The sequence below is a fragment of the Oratosquilla oratoria genome, chromosome 20 (genome assembly GCF_046742065.1).
Source record: "Oratosquilla oratoria isolate Oo_2021 chromosome 20, ASM4674206v1, whole genome shotgun sequence".
Classification (NCBI taxonomy): Eukaryota; Metazoa; Arthropoda; class Malacostraca; order Stomatopoda; family Squillidae; genus Oratosquilla; species Oratosquilla oratoria.
Genome location: NC_134796.1, coordinates 50,442,540 through 50,460,934, shown reverse-complemented (window position 1 = coordinate 50,460,934; position 18,395 = coordinate 50,442,540). Strand labels below are relative to the sequence as shown.

The 18,395-nt window shown below is 40.1% G+C and overlaps 1 protein-coding gene across 5 annotated transcripts in view; it reads right to left on the bottom strand.

Moving 5' to 3' along the window:
• cpx (synaptic transmission protein complexin) overlaps window positions 1-18,395 on the bottom strand; it is a 446,894-nt gene that overhangs the window by 89,588 nt on the left and 338,911 nt on the right. For all 5 annotated transcript variants that reach the window (XR_012967375.1, XR_012967376.1, XM_076204089.1 and 2 more), the window contains exon 3: window positions 16,916-17,085. Coding sequence is in view for 3 of the 5 variants with exons in the window: in XM_076204089.1 (XP_076060204.1) it covers window positions 16,916-17,085 (170 nt within the window). In the remaining 2 variants the exon portion in view is untranslated. The remainder of the gene's footprint in view (window positions 1-16,915; window positions 17,086-18,395) is intronic.

Here is an 18,395-nt window from a genome sequence, read left to right as displayed (position 1 = left end):
TATATATACCTTCCAAAAGTAATGCCTCTTTTTCATACTGCAACAAGGGATTCGAGGGAATTTTTCATGGCATTGTTATGACTTAAGTTTTGTGTTCATAATCTGAATTTCTTATCTTTCTGTTGTAGATATTGAGATGTGACCGTCTAATGAAATATTCCTTGTCATGGATGTGCGCCAGAAGCAAATATGCGTCAATGAATTCTTTCAAGCAGAAGTGGAATCAATCGACATTCACTGGCGCTCCGTGAAAGTTTACGGAGCCGAGACAGTTGACGTCAGAACAGTTAGGAGATAAGTTCGTCGTTTCCGGATTGGCGACAGAGATGTGAGTGACAAACCGCGCTCCGGGCGGCCATGCACAAGCCCTTGCTCATCGCTGGCGAAAGTGGTACATCGAGAAGGGAGTGATTTCGTGGAGAAATAAGTTCTGGAGTAAAAAATAGCCGCTCATTTTATTAGTGCCGCTCCCGCCTTCTTAGCTCTTTAACTTTTGAGTTACAATGAAAAAAACTGGGAAACATTACATTTGGAATTACCATCGTTTATATATATATATATATATATGTATATATATATATATATATTTTACATATATATATATATTACATATATACACATATATACATATATACACATATATACATATATACACATATATACATATATACACATATATACATATATACACATATATACATATATACACATATATACATATATACACATATACACACATATACACTTTATACTATATATATATACATATATATATATATATATATACGTGTGTGTGTGTGTGTGTGTGTGTGTGTGTGTGTGTGTGTGTGTGTGTGTGTGTGTGTGTGTGTGTGTGTGTGCCTGTGTGTAAAGTGTGCATGCATTCTTGCAAAACCAGATTTATATCAGTGCGAGCCAAGGGTGTAACGATTGCCGTCATTTCATCCAATAGCGGTCCAATTTGCATAACTGTTCGCATGACTGCAGCCAATAGGAATCCAGGAGATCTCGACGTGTTATTCCCACAATAAAAAACGCATGTTAGGAAAAGAAAAATAGGACAGGAGGAGAAAAATGAAGAGGAAGAGAAAGAGGAGGAAGAAGAAGGAGGAGGAAAAAAGTTAGAAGGAAAGGATACTTAATCTTTTATTTTGGCTGTTACCAGATTATTTGATTTAGCTGCGTGACTGGCACCTTCAGTAGTGTTGGAGTTGGGGTAGCGTGAAACTACTTTGTAAACAAAGCGAACTCGGTTTGAGAAAGCTATGACAAGGAGACGTAACCGAGGGTCATTTGAAAACGTTGCAAGATTACTCTGTAAAAAAGAGCATTGTATCAGTTACAGATGCTGGCAACTGTGCACCAACTTTAAACGAACTTTGTGTTTGAGACATCTACACCAACACAAGGTGACGTAACCGCGGGGAACCGATCGAAAACGTTGCAAAAAGGAGAAGGAAAGGTCACAGCCAAGAATGTCTGAATAAACCACACAACTCACCTACGTCATCTTTTGGATAATGCCATGGCTGGAAATGTCGCGTCAGGCAACACTCGGGAACCAATTTGCACCACGGACACTCAGCCAAAAATATCAGCCAACGACATTTTAGGAGCCAACGCAGGTCACAGTATATCTCCTTCGTGGATTCGTTAGTTCAAGCAATGGAATGAAAACAGACAAAAATCAATGAAGAAAGATAAAGGGAACAATAGGGGGGGAAGGGGAGGGAGAGGGAGAGAGAGAGAGAGAGAGAGAGAGAGAGAGAGAGAGAGAGAGAGAGAGAGAGAGAGAGAGAGAGAGAGAGAGAGAGGAGAGAGAGAGAGAGAGAGAGAGAGAGAGAGAGAGAGAGAGAGAGAGATGGAGAGAGAGAGATGGGGAGAGAGAGAGAGAGAGAGAGAGAGAGAGAGAGAGATGGGGAGAGAGAGAGAGATGGGGAGAGAGAGAGAGATGGGGAGAGAGAGAGAGATGGGGAGAGAGAGAGAGATGGGGAGAGAGAGAGAGATGGGGAGAGAGAGATGGGGAGAGAGAGAGAGAGAGAGAGAGAGAGAGAGAGAGAGAGAGAGAGAGAGAGAGAGAGAGAGAGAGAGAGAGAGAGAGGGAGGGGGAGAGGGAGAGAGGGAGGGAGAGGGAGGGAGAGAGACAGAGAGGGAGAGAGAGAGACAGAGAGGGAGAGAGAGAGACAGAGGGAGAGCAAGATGACAGTAAAGACGGTCCTCAAAGCATCCAAAGCGTGTTTACATAGTAATAGATATGAATACTACTTTACGTACATCAAAGAAGAATCTTTTTTTTTCCCCGTTACCATTCCTTTTGGTTGCTTCAAAAACACGAAAGGATCCAAGGCGACCATGACTCGCCCACAGAACGCCTGGGCGAGATATCTGGTCGCCGGTCAGCAATTTGATAAAATACCGTCTCGGATCAGGATTGCAAATGAACGCAAGAACTCCACAAGTGTGAGATGAATTCATCACATATACAGAAAAAAATTACACCACACATTCAAATCTATTTGGACACACGCACACACACACACAGACACACACACACACACACACACACACACACACACACACACACACACACACACACACACACACACAAGCAAACAGAACCGCATGAGGGACAAAGGAGAGAGTGATTAATAAAGGATCGTCGACCGTGAAGGAAAGGTCAAGAAAAGAGTATTTTGGAGATTAACCGAAACGTTCATTCTCATCATTTATGAAAAATGGCCAACAGAGGCAGCGTGGAGGCGATATTTTCTCGTTTAGAAGGAAAGGCTACAAAAAATGTGAGGGATTTAGGAGCAAGAGAAAAGGAGACATTTGAAATAGGATGCTAAGAAATATATCTGATGTGAGGGAATCAGGATCCAAAGAGAAGAAAACTTTTGAAATCGGATGAAACACACACACACACACACACACACACACACACAATATTATATATATATATACAAAGAAAACTATATATTGAAATAGGTTATTTGTTTCCAAGAACAATAATTTTAGATGTTTTGAATGCCGATGGGGAAGCGAGGTTTAAGAGGAAGATCACTGGAAGGATTAATTCCAAATAATCACGAGGGGCAGGAACCTATGCCAAGAGAGGGAGGAGGCGGAGGATGATGATGATGAGGATAAGGAGGAGGAGGAGGAGGAGGAGGAGGAGGAGGAGGAGGAGAGTCATCAGAGTGGTTGCAACATTATACGAAGGAAAACCAGACCGGTTTAAGAAGGAAATAGGCATGAATTGGTTAACGAATGAAATAGACTTAGTAACCATGATGTAGTGAGCACCAAAACTACCGGTTGTTTCAAGAGGTTAGATAAATTTATTGATAGAGATGACATGTGGTAAGGGACATGGAAGTGCCTAGTGTACGCCTTATGGTCTGTTATTATTTCCCCCATTCTTATGTTCTTATGTCCGCATATTAAACACTTAGTTTAATTTGCAAGTACTTCATTGGCTGGCGTCCCCTGTAGCAACTATTTTTCTTTATAAGTACATACAACACTACACGAATAACTCAACGATGTCGTGAAAGACTCAGTCATGTCTTAGGTTTATGACGTAAAGATGCGTGATATTCCCATAGCTTCCCAGTAAACATCAACCATTGTAATGAATGCAAATGGAAGTAAATGTACAATGGAGAAGACAGACGGGGTAAGTGAACGGGGCTCGTAAGAAGGGCAGTGCAGTAAGAGCGTTGGAGAGATAGAGGAAGAGGATAGGATAGGGTAGAGAGAAGATAAGAATATAAGAATGTGAAAAACCTTAAAAGACCATAAAGCCTACACTAGGCAGTTCCATGTCCATTGCTACCTATCACCACCATTCATAAAGTTATCTAATTTTCTCTTAAAAACAACCAATAGTTTCAGCGCTTGTTTCCTGGTTGGTGTCGCTACGTGGATGGAATTGTGGTCTACGAGGGTGACCGTCTTCCCTCGGTTCGAGTCTTCAGCTTGGAGAGAAACGCTGGTGGAAGGGAACAGGACCCGAGGAAGAAAAGTGGCTTGCTATGCTCATTGGAGAATTACTAGTCTCCATCTGTACAGACTTATGAGCAGGCCAAGAGAGGTTAGGAGAGGATGTTTTGTTAAAGGAAATATACATTTCAAAAGGTTGACCAACAATTGGTAAGGCGAAAGGTTCCTGCTCGGAGTGGGGGCAGAGGAAACAAGAGAATGAAGGAGGTGGGGGGTTAGGGAACGAACGTAATGGGAGTTGGGTCAGTGGGAGTGTGATATATTCAAGTTAAGGCTGTGATGAAGAGGAAAGAGCTATCAGTATGGTTGTAGGTTTACTAACTTCCATGTTCTCCCATTGAGAGGAGGGGAGTGGAGGGGAGGGTGGAAGAGGGAAGACGGAAAGGGAGGAAAGGCGGAAAGGGGGGAGACGCGTAGAAAAGGAGAGGGAGGGCAACGAGCGAGTCCTGGAGAGGGTTTCTTTGTGGCAAGGAAAGAGGAAAGAGGTCAGCGGAATTGGGGTAAGGGATCATTGGGGCAGTTTGGATATGAAAGGGAGGTAGAAGAAGGACGGGGTAGGAGGGTGGGTAAAACAAGTTAAAGGAAAGATTATGGATATTTGAATCCGCACTCTGTATTAAGGTCTAAGAAACCAATTGACGAGAGGTCTCTCAAAAACAAAGAAAACTGTTACAGATGAGAAGAGGAGAATCCTAAGGCTGACATGATACAGAGAGGGGAACAGAGAAAGAACATTTATGGGATTTAATCATGAGGCTAGGAGAACGTGAAGGAGATGAACACACAGACTCAAACAAATTTTATGGTCTTTAGAAAACACGAGAAGGGGAAATCGAAGCCCCTTAGACCGGTTTTCGAAAATAGTAACATATATCAGGTATTATTCATATTTCATGTATGTGAGCACCCACACACACACAGACACTTATGTATTTTTGTATGTACATATGAATGTATGTATCAATGCATACAAACATTATATATATAAATTGGAAAGAAACAGTAACTTCCTAAGCGCTTTCGCGTTATTCACATCTTCAGGGGGGATACAGATGAAATTAGTAGTGCAATCAGGTTTATAAGACAAGAGACTAAACACTAGGAAAGGAACTGGTGATGCACAAAAAGTGACAAATAAAAATAATACATCTTAGAAAACAACACAAATCACCAAATTACTTTTGGTCACTCACCTGATTACAAATTTTGCCGATGATGAATTTATCTAATTTATAAATGCCACCACTGATATTAGGATTAGAACCTTCAGAATGTTTTATGATACTACTTTCTATAATGCTTCTATTGACAAATGAATTAAAGAAAATATAGAGGAAGCATTAGTCCAATTAATACAATGATTGAAATCTTTCAATGCTCTATTTGTTCACATGAAAAGGCTTCAATCATCGTATTAATTGGACTTATACTTCTATTTTTCTCGTAATTCATTTGTCAATAGAAGCATTATAGAAAGTAGTATTATAAAACATTCTGAAGGTTCTAATCCTAAAATCAGTGGTGACATTTATAAATTAGATAAATTCATCATCAGCAAAATTTGTAATCAGGTTGTAAGTGACCAAAAGTAATTTGGTGATTTGTGTAGTTCTCCAAGATGTATTATTTTTTATTTGTGACTTTTTGTGCATTGCCAGTTCCTTTCCTAGTGTTTAGTCTCTTGTCTTATAAACCTGATTGTACTACTAATTTCATCTGTATCCCCCCTGAAGATGTGAATCACGCGAAAGCGCTTAGGAAGTTACTGTCTCTTTCCAATTTCCTTTGTGTGCGTGTGTGTGTGTGTGTGTGTGTGTGTGTGTGTGTGTGTGTGTGTGTGTGTGTGTGTGTGTGTGTGTGTGTGTGTGTGCACGCTTGTGTGTATTTAATGTATAAAGACACACATATGGAAATAATCAAAGAAGAGAGATTGTAGGTGAGCCTAAATGAGGTCGGTATCGTGAAAAAACAACAACAGACATGAACGTCTCGAGAAAACACAGAGAATTAAAAATATGTGGTGGAGATGAGCATTACAATCTCTGCAATGTGCAAAGACGAGGGTCTCCACCAGAGAAATCAGTATCAAAGAGAAGAGAAACTTGAGAATAATCCAATAATACTTGAAAAGTTTATTGAGAAGAAGTAGTTAAACTAATTATTGGAAATCGTCCAGTGGTCGTTAAGGAAATATCCGTCCGTTAACGGAGTATCAGCCCGGGTCGGGGGCACAAACAGTCCTCCCTCTAACGAGGCGCCCCAAACTTAAACTCGAAATTTTCGGGAAAGAAATTATGATTTTTGAATGACAAAAGCTATGATAGATAATGATTGTTCTTTATAATGAGTCAGTGGAGAGCTTGCCAGTGGAGAGTTTGGAGAATTGGTTCGTATTTATGGAACACAAGACCCTACCAAGAAGAAAATGAATATATATCTATTTCTTTATGTTTCCAAGATCGGCAAACAGGTTCAAAGAAACGCCCCCGCATGGCCAGTCAGTTCATGTAGAGGATACGCCAACCCGGCCGCCTGCGTAGCGGGTTTGATGGTGTTGGCGGGGGCAGGTCACCAGCCCATTCTCACCAGAAAGGCCATGGTGGGATGCCACGTGCAAATAGGGTCGCTTTACCCACGCCGACACTCATCGCGGAGACAAACGAAGGGAGAATGGTTGCTGGGTTTATAGCCCACTTATCCCACGAGTCGTGAAAAAGTATATGCACCCTTGCCACTGTGGGAGATATCCGCGGACCATGTGTAGCTTCTTGGGTTAGGGTCTGCTTGACTCGTACGTTGAGGTCAGGCCATTGAGCCCCACTCCCCAGGCATGGGTATGGTGTGTGGCGTCTCAGCACGATCACAACACTGGGGGCATTCCTCAGCTTCCACAACTTCCTGACACTGCAGTGACATCATGCACGGCGAACATGTGGCTCAGTGATCCCTAACAAGTTGGATACCTATCGAGTCCAAAGGAGTTCACGTTACCTTCGAAGGGTTTTATTTCATCTTTGTTGTACAACACATCCTTCTCACTAAAAAGTAACCAAAAAGGGAACAATTACAGTCACCGAAAACCTCGACCATGCAGTAAGTAGTACTGAGTAACATGATACCAGTACAATGACAACTGTGCTTTCATCGACATCATATGGTCCATACGGAACGAAAAGGACAGATATCATATGAATTCGAAGTCAAGACTTGCTCATTTCTTCCTTCCGTCAACCTCAATTCTCATAATACTCTTCCGAGTCGACTATGGTAATAGGGTTATCCATGTTTGCGTGCAAAAGATAAACAACGCAGACTTTACACTCAGTTTGTCAGCGGAAATTGCGTTTAGTTAATTAACCTTTTAGGTCAGGCGGAGTTGTTTGAGCTAATGAAGCAAATTGAAATTAATGAACGATTTCTGAAACAATCTAATATTTGATAATAATAGGAAATGGTATTTGCATAAAAATACATGCAAATTAGAAAATAGCACTTTTCCCGAAGGCATGTTTTTCCTCCTCTATTTTGATCTTAATCACACCTGACCAGGAGGACAGTCAATTGCTGCCTCCTCACACGACCGACCTTGACCTGAACATTGCGACGACTTCTCCTTTCCGATTTGTCAACAAAACTACGAATTTTATTCTGGCTATGTGCAGAAAATTCAATTCATCTGAGAGTACATCACTTTGTCCATCATTATTCTCTCTGCCGTCAGGCAATTTTGTTTTGCTGACGGAAAGCACCGAGCAAGTTAAAGAAATAAAAATTATCTTGATGAATCTTTTGACCAGTTCTCGCGTCTCGTATGTTCGTTTGTCTGCTTCAAGAGATTTTATGCGTTTGAAGGGAAACCCAGAGGTCAAAAAGATCTGTGCTCACGTGTATGCCTTGCCAGAAGATGTAGATATGGCTCATATCACACGTATCGAGTGTTCGCCGTGCGCCGCCCACGACATGACGTCGTTCTCTCAAATAACCATGGGTGTCTATGGACGCTGTCACACGTCACAACCACGACCACGTGTAAAAGCGTTCATAGACATCCGTGGTTATTTGAGAGCACGACGTCGTGTCGTGGATGGCGCGCAGCAAAACATCGATACGAGTGAAAGGAGCCTAAGATGTCATCTTGTCCAAGACATGAGCTTAGGATATTAGAAATGGTGTAATATAATTTCAGCAGATACGATGTCGGGTTTGTCAAAGGAACGAGAAATATGAGAAGATGGAAAATATTTTTGAAAAAGTTTGTGCTTGGATCTGTTGTTCTTGGAAAGAGTTATCATTAGGAAAAATAAATTTGAAATACTCATCATCCTGTAGAACCAATTTCATGTAATATTTCATATCCAGAATTCCTAAAGCGCAAGAAATTGTTGACAAAATGGTACGGATTAATTTAGTTGCATATAAATCTCAACTAATGGAAACAAATAATGCCTGGTTTTGTGGCATAAAATCAAAATCATAGAGAATGTAATTTAAGGCCAGGTAACACATTAAAGTGAATATTGTTGTAGTTATATTTGCATAAAAACTCTTTTAGTTGTGATTTTTATCATACAAAAATATCGTTTGTCACAGTGTGTGACTGTATATATAGTCTACCCTCCGACTTTTCCCTAAAAGATGACTATTGAATTTTTTGTACATAATCGTATCATAACGTATATGATATCAGAGAGTATATCAAACTGATAATCAACTTAGGGCCAACCAATAGGAGAGAGTCAAAGGATTTGAAAATGTGACAACAACCGAGAGGAGAGGAGGGAAGGGGAGGGGCGAGTATCTTATTTCACATGGTGTGATGTTAACCATCCATGGCCGCGGTCAAAACGAATGAAACGGATTTTTAGAAAACGCTATTAGGAAACAGTCATGCAACTTGTTAAGCCCTTAACAGATGTGCTTAACCTACGAGTCTATCGGAATCTTTCAAACTGTCGGAGTCCGCTGGAGTTTGCTTCTCTCGAGGTCCGTCGGAACCTTTCAAAGTCTGTCGGAGTCCGTCGGAGTTTGTTTCTGTCGGGGTCTGTCAAAATCTTTGAAAGTCTGTCCGAGTCTTTCGGAGTTGGTGTCTCGGGTCTCCGTCTAATTTGTCCTTTCCTTTCCAGAGGATTCGACGGCCTTCTTCCCTAATCCCCTTTCAAGCTCGGCGGAGAGTTTAAACAACATCTCGAGGAATTTCCTTGGATTTCAGCGATAACATTTGGTTAAGTAATATATATTTTCTAATAAAGGATAATCAAGTGTCGCAGGCGGATGCGGTAGAATCCGCCCGCAGCTTGTATTGGAAATATGACACCATTTTCAGACCATAAACATGGGAAGTAAAGCCCTTAGGAGGAAAATGGAATTTTCCCGCCGACCATTGCACCGGCTGTCGAAGGACGTCAAGCCAGAGAGAGGTGTTATGTTCTATGAACCGATCAGAAGGGCAGTGGGCGGAGAGTAAAAAAAACACACACACACACACACATATATATATAAATATATGTGTATATATATACTATATATATACATATCTATATATATTATATATATACATATATATATATGCATATATATACATATTCACATATACATAATATATATATATATATATACATTTACATAATATATGCAAAACATATACATATATACATGTGACAATAATACATACAGATACCACATGTAAAATAATATACATGTATACCACATGTATACATATATTAAAGCCATCATCAGTATACAAAGGATAAAAAAAATGACAAAGGTAATAATATATACATGTATAGGAACTGGGAAAGGTATAATATATACCCGATTCCAGATGTATTATATACAATATTTTTATATAATAAAATATATATATACATGTATACATACCTATACTTAAATTCATATCATATTTCATAAACATATATATAAATTGAGTCATGTCATATATATATATAGTTTTGTATATATATATAAATGTAAGCTTATGTATATATACATATACATAATTTTTTTATATATAAATATAGCAAGTACATTCTTATATATACATGTAACATTGGACATATATAGTTCCTCTACCACCATATATATATACATGTGACATATATATATTATATATACATTATACCCTGATAATGTATTGAATATACGAATACATACGGTATACATATATATATATTATACAAGTGGTTTCTGCATATATATATATATATATATATATATAATATATATATATATATATATATATATATATATATATATGTGTATATATATATATATATATACATAATAAAACATGTATACATGTATACATATATACAATGTATACATATACAAAATATACTGACATGTACGCAGAGCGCTTTATATATATACATGTATACAAAAAGTATATTTTTGCACTGGATATAATATATATATATCATCTATACATTATTATATTTATATATACAAGTGGTCTACTTTGCATATACATATACATATATACATATACATATATATTTATATATATATATATTATATATATATATACACATATACATATATATTTGTATGACTGAAATATTCTTGATGCGTCAAGTATTTCTCAATACTGGCTCCGGGAGAAAAATCTCAACGAATGTTGATTTTAGAAAATCTGTCTATAAAAGACTCAGCCCATTTACAAGGAGTACCAATGGGTAAAAGTAAATTTTCGGTGAGAGTCAAAGCATTCTTTTGAGACAGAAAAACTAAACTAATTGATAACAAATGAATGAATAATAAGGAAAAGTTTCTAATTTCCTCGCAGTTTTTAAAAAATACCTTGAAGAAAAAAGAAATTTTGAGCATTTAGTGAATAACCGACTCAAGAAAGAGCAAAAAGCGTTGGAATGTTGGGAAGAAAGAAGAAAGGGTGAAAGGGATCCGCTGTCTTCATAGAGTCCCTTTGATAAACGCAGAATAGAATTGATTGTTAACTACTGAATTTATAAAAGATATAAAACTAACAAGAAGCATAACTTAAGTACAAATTAAAAAAAAAATAGATCTCAAAAATACCATTACGACATTAGAACTCATTCCTTGTTTCTTTCTTCTGGTAAGGCAAAAGATTGATTGAGTGTTTGAGAAAAAGCATTGAAAAAGCTTTAATATATAAACTTTTTAAAACGAAGCGCAGCAAACACGCAGTTATATTTGAACAAAAAGAAAAGAAAAACAAGTACAAAGGCAACAAAGGAAAAGGCAAATAATAATTTCGCCATCTACATGGTCAATAAACGAATGAACTCTCCTTCAATAAAGTTCAAAGTTTTACCATTGACTGTATAAGCATCTAACGACAATACAGAGATGTTTGTCAACTTGTTGTCGTTTTATGTTTGTTTGACTGTTTGTTTATTTGTTCTTTTCTGCATTTGACCTTTTCTGTGGACTAAAAGGTTCCTTGTGGTATCGTGTCAGGCAGAATAAGGTAAAAGAGAATGACAACAGACATTGACGAAAAGGAGACTGGGATCCTCCAAACAAAAAAGAAAAAACTAAAAAGAAAAAACGAAAAAAGAGCGGAAAGAAAAATTGTAGAGAGTTTTACCTTGGAACTGCTGATGCCTCACTTTAACGACCCAAGTGGTAAATGCCTCGAGACCAGAGTGGAAAAGAAGCGGAAGGGAAATGCAGAGGTCAACTTGTGGGAAACCTGTTAGGTCACTTCCGGGAATCAACGAAACAATAGGAAACGACTACGCAAACGGAAAGAGAGAGACAGAGACAGAGAGAAAAAAAAACAAGGGGAGATGTATAGAGAAAGACAGCGAGAAAGTGAGTGTGTGTGTGTTTATGTGTGTGTGTGTGTGTGTGTGTGTGTGTGTGTGTGTGTGTGTGTGAGAGAGAGAGAAACAGACAAAGGGAGAGAAAAATAGGGAGAAAACAGAAAAGAAAAAATATATATATATTTTATCCTAGAAACGTTAGCTGTCAACACAAAATATACTTTATATCTTTTAACCAAAACTGCTACATCCATGACACTAAACCGTTATCACCAGAACGACGACGTTCTTCATGCCAGCGGTGCCCTAACCAGTGTAACCTGCTAAACAATCTCAGCCATCGTTTGACCTTCCCTTCCCCCCTCAGCCACCAGGGCCGAGTGTACAGTGCAGTCTCTATGGTGGAGGGCGGGCGTTTGTGAGTGTTGGCAAACCCTTTGCTTGTGGCTCGGCAAACTCTACTTGTTTAACCGTGCATTCTGCCCAGGTTCCTCTGAGATACAATCGTTCGGAGCTATCTTGTGGAAAATGTTTTATTTTATGTTTTTCAAACCCAGTACAGTACGCTGGTGAGGAGTCTACGCCATGAGGCGCTGAGTAGTAGCTGCGGCCGAAACCGTCACCTTTGCCCTGTGTACATACGCTTTGAGGGACTGTTGGAGCAGGTAACAGTCACTACTGGGAATCAGAGAGATGTGCGAGACTCGAACCCACAACTAAGCGAATGTGATACGAGGACGCTTCCAATTGCACCACCAGCGAACTGTACATTACATAGTAGAAGCTCGTATAACAACTAAGAACAAAAATATCAGGTGTATGCTCGTCAGTTTCCTTTTTACGTAAAGGATGTCACCCAACCTTTTTTTCACTTTGGCTAAAGGCACCCTCCCACACCTCATACACTGTTGTTGTTGACTTGTGTGTTTGTTTTGGTTGAAACTAGGCGATTTTAGTCAGGTAATATAGAAACTTGCAGCACAGTGGAATATATATATATATATGCATCTACACATCTTTTTTTAACTTAGGTGTGTTAGGAAAGCTAAGCCTAAAGTTCAGACCCCAAAGCCAAAACAAATACGAGGACGATCTCCACACAGGAGAATCGAATTTTAATACGAGTCTGTATCCTCGCAGATGAGGGCTATCCCTCCGACTGAATACGAGTTGGTTCTCTAAAGAAGTCGAATTCTTCATGAAAGGAGTACAAATAAGGTCTCCACACACGAATACAGACCGAAAAGGAAATATGAGATACGTCTCCATAAAAGAACCCAAACTCTCAAAATATTTAAGAATCAAATCTCCCTTGACGAAACCAAATCCAAAGAAAACATTATGTGCCAGGTCTTTATACATGAACACATCCTGGAGAGACAAAGGGGGGGGGGAGGGAGGGAGGGAAGGAGAGGGAGAGGGAGGGGGGGAGAGGGAGAGAGAGAGAGAGAGAGAGAGAGAGAGAGAGAGAGAGAGAGAGAGAGAGAGAGAGAGAGAGAGAGAGAGAGAGAGAGAGAGAGAGAGACAGAGAGAGAGAGAGAGAGAGAGAGAGACAGAGAGAGAGAGAGAGAGAGAGAGATTCCCAAAACAGAAGAATTAAAGGAAAAAGAAACTAATTAGGAGAGGCGGAGTCTAAGGAACGTGTCCCTCGAGTGGCACTCACTCGTCGGACGGTTGGTTACCTGGTAATATTATCCTTCAAAAATTAATTTAACCCACTTGTGGGTCGACAGACCTCCCTCCCTCCCTCCCTGCCTTCCATTCAGCTCTTCGCTGGAATGATCTAAATAGCTCAGTTCTTGGTATCAGTGATTGGGTGATTTCCAATTTGCGGGTCTGTTTAAGTTCCGAATAAAACTTATTGCGCGAGTTTTGGAAAAAGAAAAAGCGCGGAGATCGTCCCTAAAAGGTGCGATGCTTCGTCCAAGGTTATCCCCTTTGCCCTGTGTGCTCGTAATGCCAAGGGGAATAGCAGTTACGGAAAGCAAACGTGGGCTCGCTTCATGCAAAGCGCGATCGTATCCAACCTGTCACTTGGCTCGTGGATCGTAGTGATAGGGGACTTGTGCTTCATATATAGACAAATCCAGAAATTACTCAAGACAGACAGATAGGTTGAAAGAAAGGAAGAAAAAGAGCAACAGAGGCAGAGAGAGAGAGAGAGAGACAGAGATAGACAGGCAGAGAGAGAGAGAGAGAGAGAGAGAGAGAGAGAGAGAGAGAGAGAGAGAGAGAGAGAGAGAGAGAGAGAGAGAGAGAGAGAGAGAGAGAGAGAGAGAGAGAGAGAGAGACAGAGAGAGAGAGAGAGAGAGAGAGAGAGAGAGAGAGAGAGAGAGAGAGAGAGAGAGAGAGAGAGAGAGAGAGAGAGAGAGAGAGAGCAACAACAATGGACAAGAAACCCAAGGGAGACTGAGCAGTGACATTTAACTAGTAAATGAAGTTCTCATCCTAAAGAAAAAATATATATATTTTCTTTACTCGCTTGGTCGTTGGCACTCCCCTTGCCCTGCAGAGCAAGGACAAAATAAACAAGACACAAAGCGGAAAGTCTTGCATAATACAAAGAATGGGCAGCCAGCCGGGATGTCGAGGAACCCTGGGTCTGGCGAGCCTCTGCATCATCCCAAGTTGACTTGCGGCAAAGGGTAAAGGGGGGACGGCAAAGGGCGCCCAGCCATCGGAGGGATCCTGAGGGTCACATGTCGACAGGGAACACCTCCCCCGTCATTCGCCTCCAAAGCCCATCAACACCCTCATCTCCATCCGGAGGGGAAGCCCAGGAGGAGCATTTGGACTCCGGGGTTGGGCTCAAGATCTTTCTTGGTGTCATACATCTTTCTCTTTTTCCTCCTAATGCTCCTGCTTCTTCTTTTCTCTTCCTCTTCCTTCTTTCTCACCATCTACCTCCTTCTCCCCTTCTAATTTATCCTACTAATCTTATCTATCCTCGGGCAATTTTCAGGATCTTTTTTAAGTTGAGAAACTTTTAACTCTTCTTATCTTCCTTTTCCTCTTCCTCCTTTTTTCCTGTTCCTCTTCCTATTCATCCTACACCGCCTTTTCTTCTTCCTCCTCATCCACCACCTCCTCTTGCAAGCCGGTGACAAACTGTCCACACTGACACAACAGTCATCAGTGCCGTGTTTCTACTTTGAGAGATCTATAGCAATGCTTTTCAAGTGGGGGCCCGTGGACCCCTTAGGGCCACAGAAACCTACCAAGGGGTCCGCAGGACGGCGAATTCAACATGTTACAGTTGATCTTGTCATGGCTATTTTTTTTTTATTCATGTTTACACAATGTGTATTAATCAAGATGTTAATCTATTCTAGGTTCTCCCTGATTAGTTACGTCTCTCAGAATATAACATTTATAGCACTAAATACTAAGAAAAAAGTGATTACATCCTATCTAGTCCCGTGTAAAAAAAAATCCTACTGAACATATAGGTCGACGTAAGGGCCACAAAACTTGAAAGGTCGAGGAGACAGTTTCCGGCTTCCATGGGGAGGCGGCTTTGGCGAGAAGAAAAAAAAAATCCAACATTGATTGACCCACGTCAGTGCCGCCAACCCTGTTGGATTTGGCGCCAGAGGGACAATACATCACTTAAGTTTTGAGCTTCTGTGTATCCTAATTCATTTGTTTCGCAGAGTTTGGGCAGAATGACGAAGTGCATTTCAGACTCCATCTGACACACGTCCCTCTGAACTCAAAACCAATAGAGGGAGGGATCTCACTGCTGCGTATGACCTCCTTCCTTACGGCGGGGCTCCACGGAAATAGACTCTTCGTTCAATCACAATGCAAGTCCATGGAGGCGTTGGCCCACAACCGCGCAGTTTTTCCTTAACTATGCGGTACCACCGCGGCTATTGCGCCATTCAAGTGTGAACAGGGCCTGGAAGGAGAGGTCATAGCGGGGATAGAATGGGTCAATCGCGACGGGGCATGTGCAGCGCTCTCATTACCATACAGGAGACACGGAATCGAACCGAATCGTCTGGCAGCGTCCACGGAGGAGAAGAGCGCAAAAGGAGGTTGACTACTGCCAAACGATACGGCTCCTCTCCTCCATCAGCAAGACATTAGGGAAGCTAATGGATTTCGTACTAATTACGGAAAAATTGGTTCTTAAGTCAAAGGACGGTTACATTCAAAGGGAAAATAGGGAGTCCGAATAAGGCAGAGAGAGTGGAAGGAACTGGGAGAGATGAAGAGAAAGAGAGACATATATATATATACATTATATATATATATATATATATATATATATATATATATATATATATATATACATATATATAAATTGCAAAGAATTTGTATATAACTGATGTAAACAAATATGTTTGCTTAGATTCCTTTAATTGAAATATTTGCTTTTGTTAACAGTTTCATAACATGCATGTTCGAAAGATTAATCTGTTTTGGGAATTGTATACGAGCTGATCTTAGACAAGTGTCAATATTCCATTAAGCAACAACGCAATATTCATCACAATAATTATATTTGGTTTCAGTTAGGTAATTGTACCGAAATAATTCATAGTTGGTCTAATTTCATCTAAATTATTTATCAATATTTTTGTCATACATTTGTTATGTCATCTAGCTAGCTGATCATAGTGTGGCATTGATGTTTGATCATAATGTATTCATTTTGGAATAATTCTTTTAAACCTTCGTTGTCAGTAAGAGTGTTCGGGCGTTCACAATCGTTAGAAGGTGGAAAAGGTAATGGGTGTTACCGCGGAAACCCAAACCTGACCATGACACCCACACATTATATATATATATATATATATATATATATATATATATATATATATATATATATATTATATATATATATATATATATATTGTTGATTACCAATATTGTGTGGCTTCTATATGATAAAGATATGTAATGCTATATAAAAAAAAAGTTATTTTCTCACACTGCCAATCAGGCTCGGGTGATCTCAATAGTATAAACATAAATTGGTCGTATCACCAACGTGAAAGTCTTGTTTCTTTGACAAGTTTGGCGTCGGTGGCCGCGAGTCCCCAAAGCGGAAACCCCGGCAATAACCTGAGGAACATTTTTTCTCGTCAAAGTTGTACATCACGTAAAAGGGAGGGGGGGGGGGAAATAAGGGTATCCTGGCGTTGTTGTGTCCTTACCTTGTCCCTGATGCCCTGCCTCATGTTCTCCCGCTCCTCCTCCATCTTGCGGTGCTTCTCCTTGCGTCGATCCTCGGCTTCTCTGATGGCTTCCAGACGCTCCCTCTCGGCCTCCTCCTCCTTCTCCTTGTCTGTCTCATCACCTCCGTCTCCGCCTCCGGGCAGCTGACCTGCGGGGAGAGAACACGAGGACGGCTGAAATAACAACAACAACAAGAAGCTTGGGCGGAATGCGGTTTGGGAGAGAAGGGGATCGGGGTGGCATGCAAGCAAGGTTATTGTAGGTTTGTCTTCCTTTTCCCCCTTTTTTTTTTTTCTTTCCTTGTTCTGCGTGAAATGTGGTTTCAGAGAGAAAATGAGGTAAAGGTGACACACAGGAATACTTTTTTTTTCATTATTATTATTATTTATTTGTTTATTCTTTTTTTATAGCTCGAGAGAGGTTAGGGTTGGGCGTTGTGGGAAAGAATATTACTTGATGATTATGATTACGTACTTATGTATTTGTTAATTTATTCTTGTGCTTACCTATACATTAATTTACTTGATTATGATCTCTTTATTCAGTTATGTACTTAGTCATTTACCTATTTACGTATTAACTTGTTAATTTTTCTTCTTCCATTTATATTTATCTACTTCTCTATTTAGATTTTGGTCTTATATATATTTTTGGAGAACGTCATAGATTTCAGGTCAGAAGACATAGGAAAGACAAAGGATCGAAGAAAAAAAGTCCGTCCCCTCAGATCAGTTTCAGAGTCCTATACTCCAGTATTGATCGAGCTACTCGATAGCAATTAACTTGACTTCTTTCATTAATACCAACTTGTGGGCTCTCCCTTACTCCATCCCACTCCCCCTCTCTCCCACTCCCTACTACTTCCTCACACATAGACTAGTTTGTGTGAAGTGCCACAGAACTGTCTAACATGTATTCAACTTAAGCAGACTAAGTAGAGGAGACAGTAGTTTCCATATAAAGATACTAAGATGTTGCTTCTGGGGAACTAATAAATGCAAAGGCATAGATTATGTTAGAATGATTTGGAACATTGAAAAGCGGATGATTGTGTGATGGTACAATTTTGGTGGACAAACGGTGAGGCAACTCGTAATCCAATCACCCTTCTCCTCCAGCCCTAAAAATGATTACCAGTAAACTCGCAGGTAGACACCCGATCCATCTCCACAGTTACAAGGTAGATACAGATAACTTATTTGACACAAAAATTCTACATGGATACCCCACGCCCACCTACCCCCACTCCCGTCTTTGTTCACTTTGGCTGATGTCTGCCGGAGATGATACCATGAGCAGAGTCACTGTAAAATACAATTTCATCAAGTGGTTTTTTTTTTTCCCTTCGGGCGCAGGGCGAGGTTGCTAGGTAAGGTAGCAGATCAGCCTTACGTCTTCTACTCGCTCCTTTCATACTTTCATCCCTTCTTGCTCAGCCCGTTCAAAGGTTTCACCACG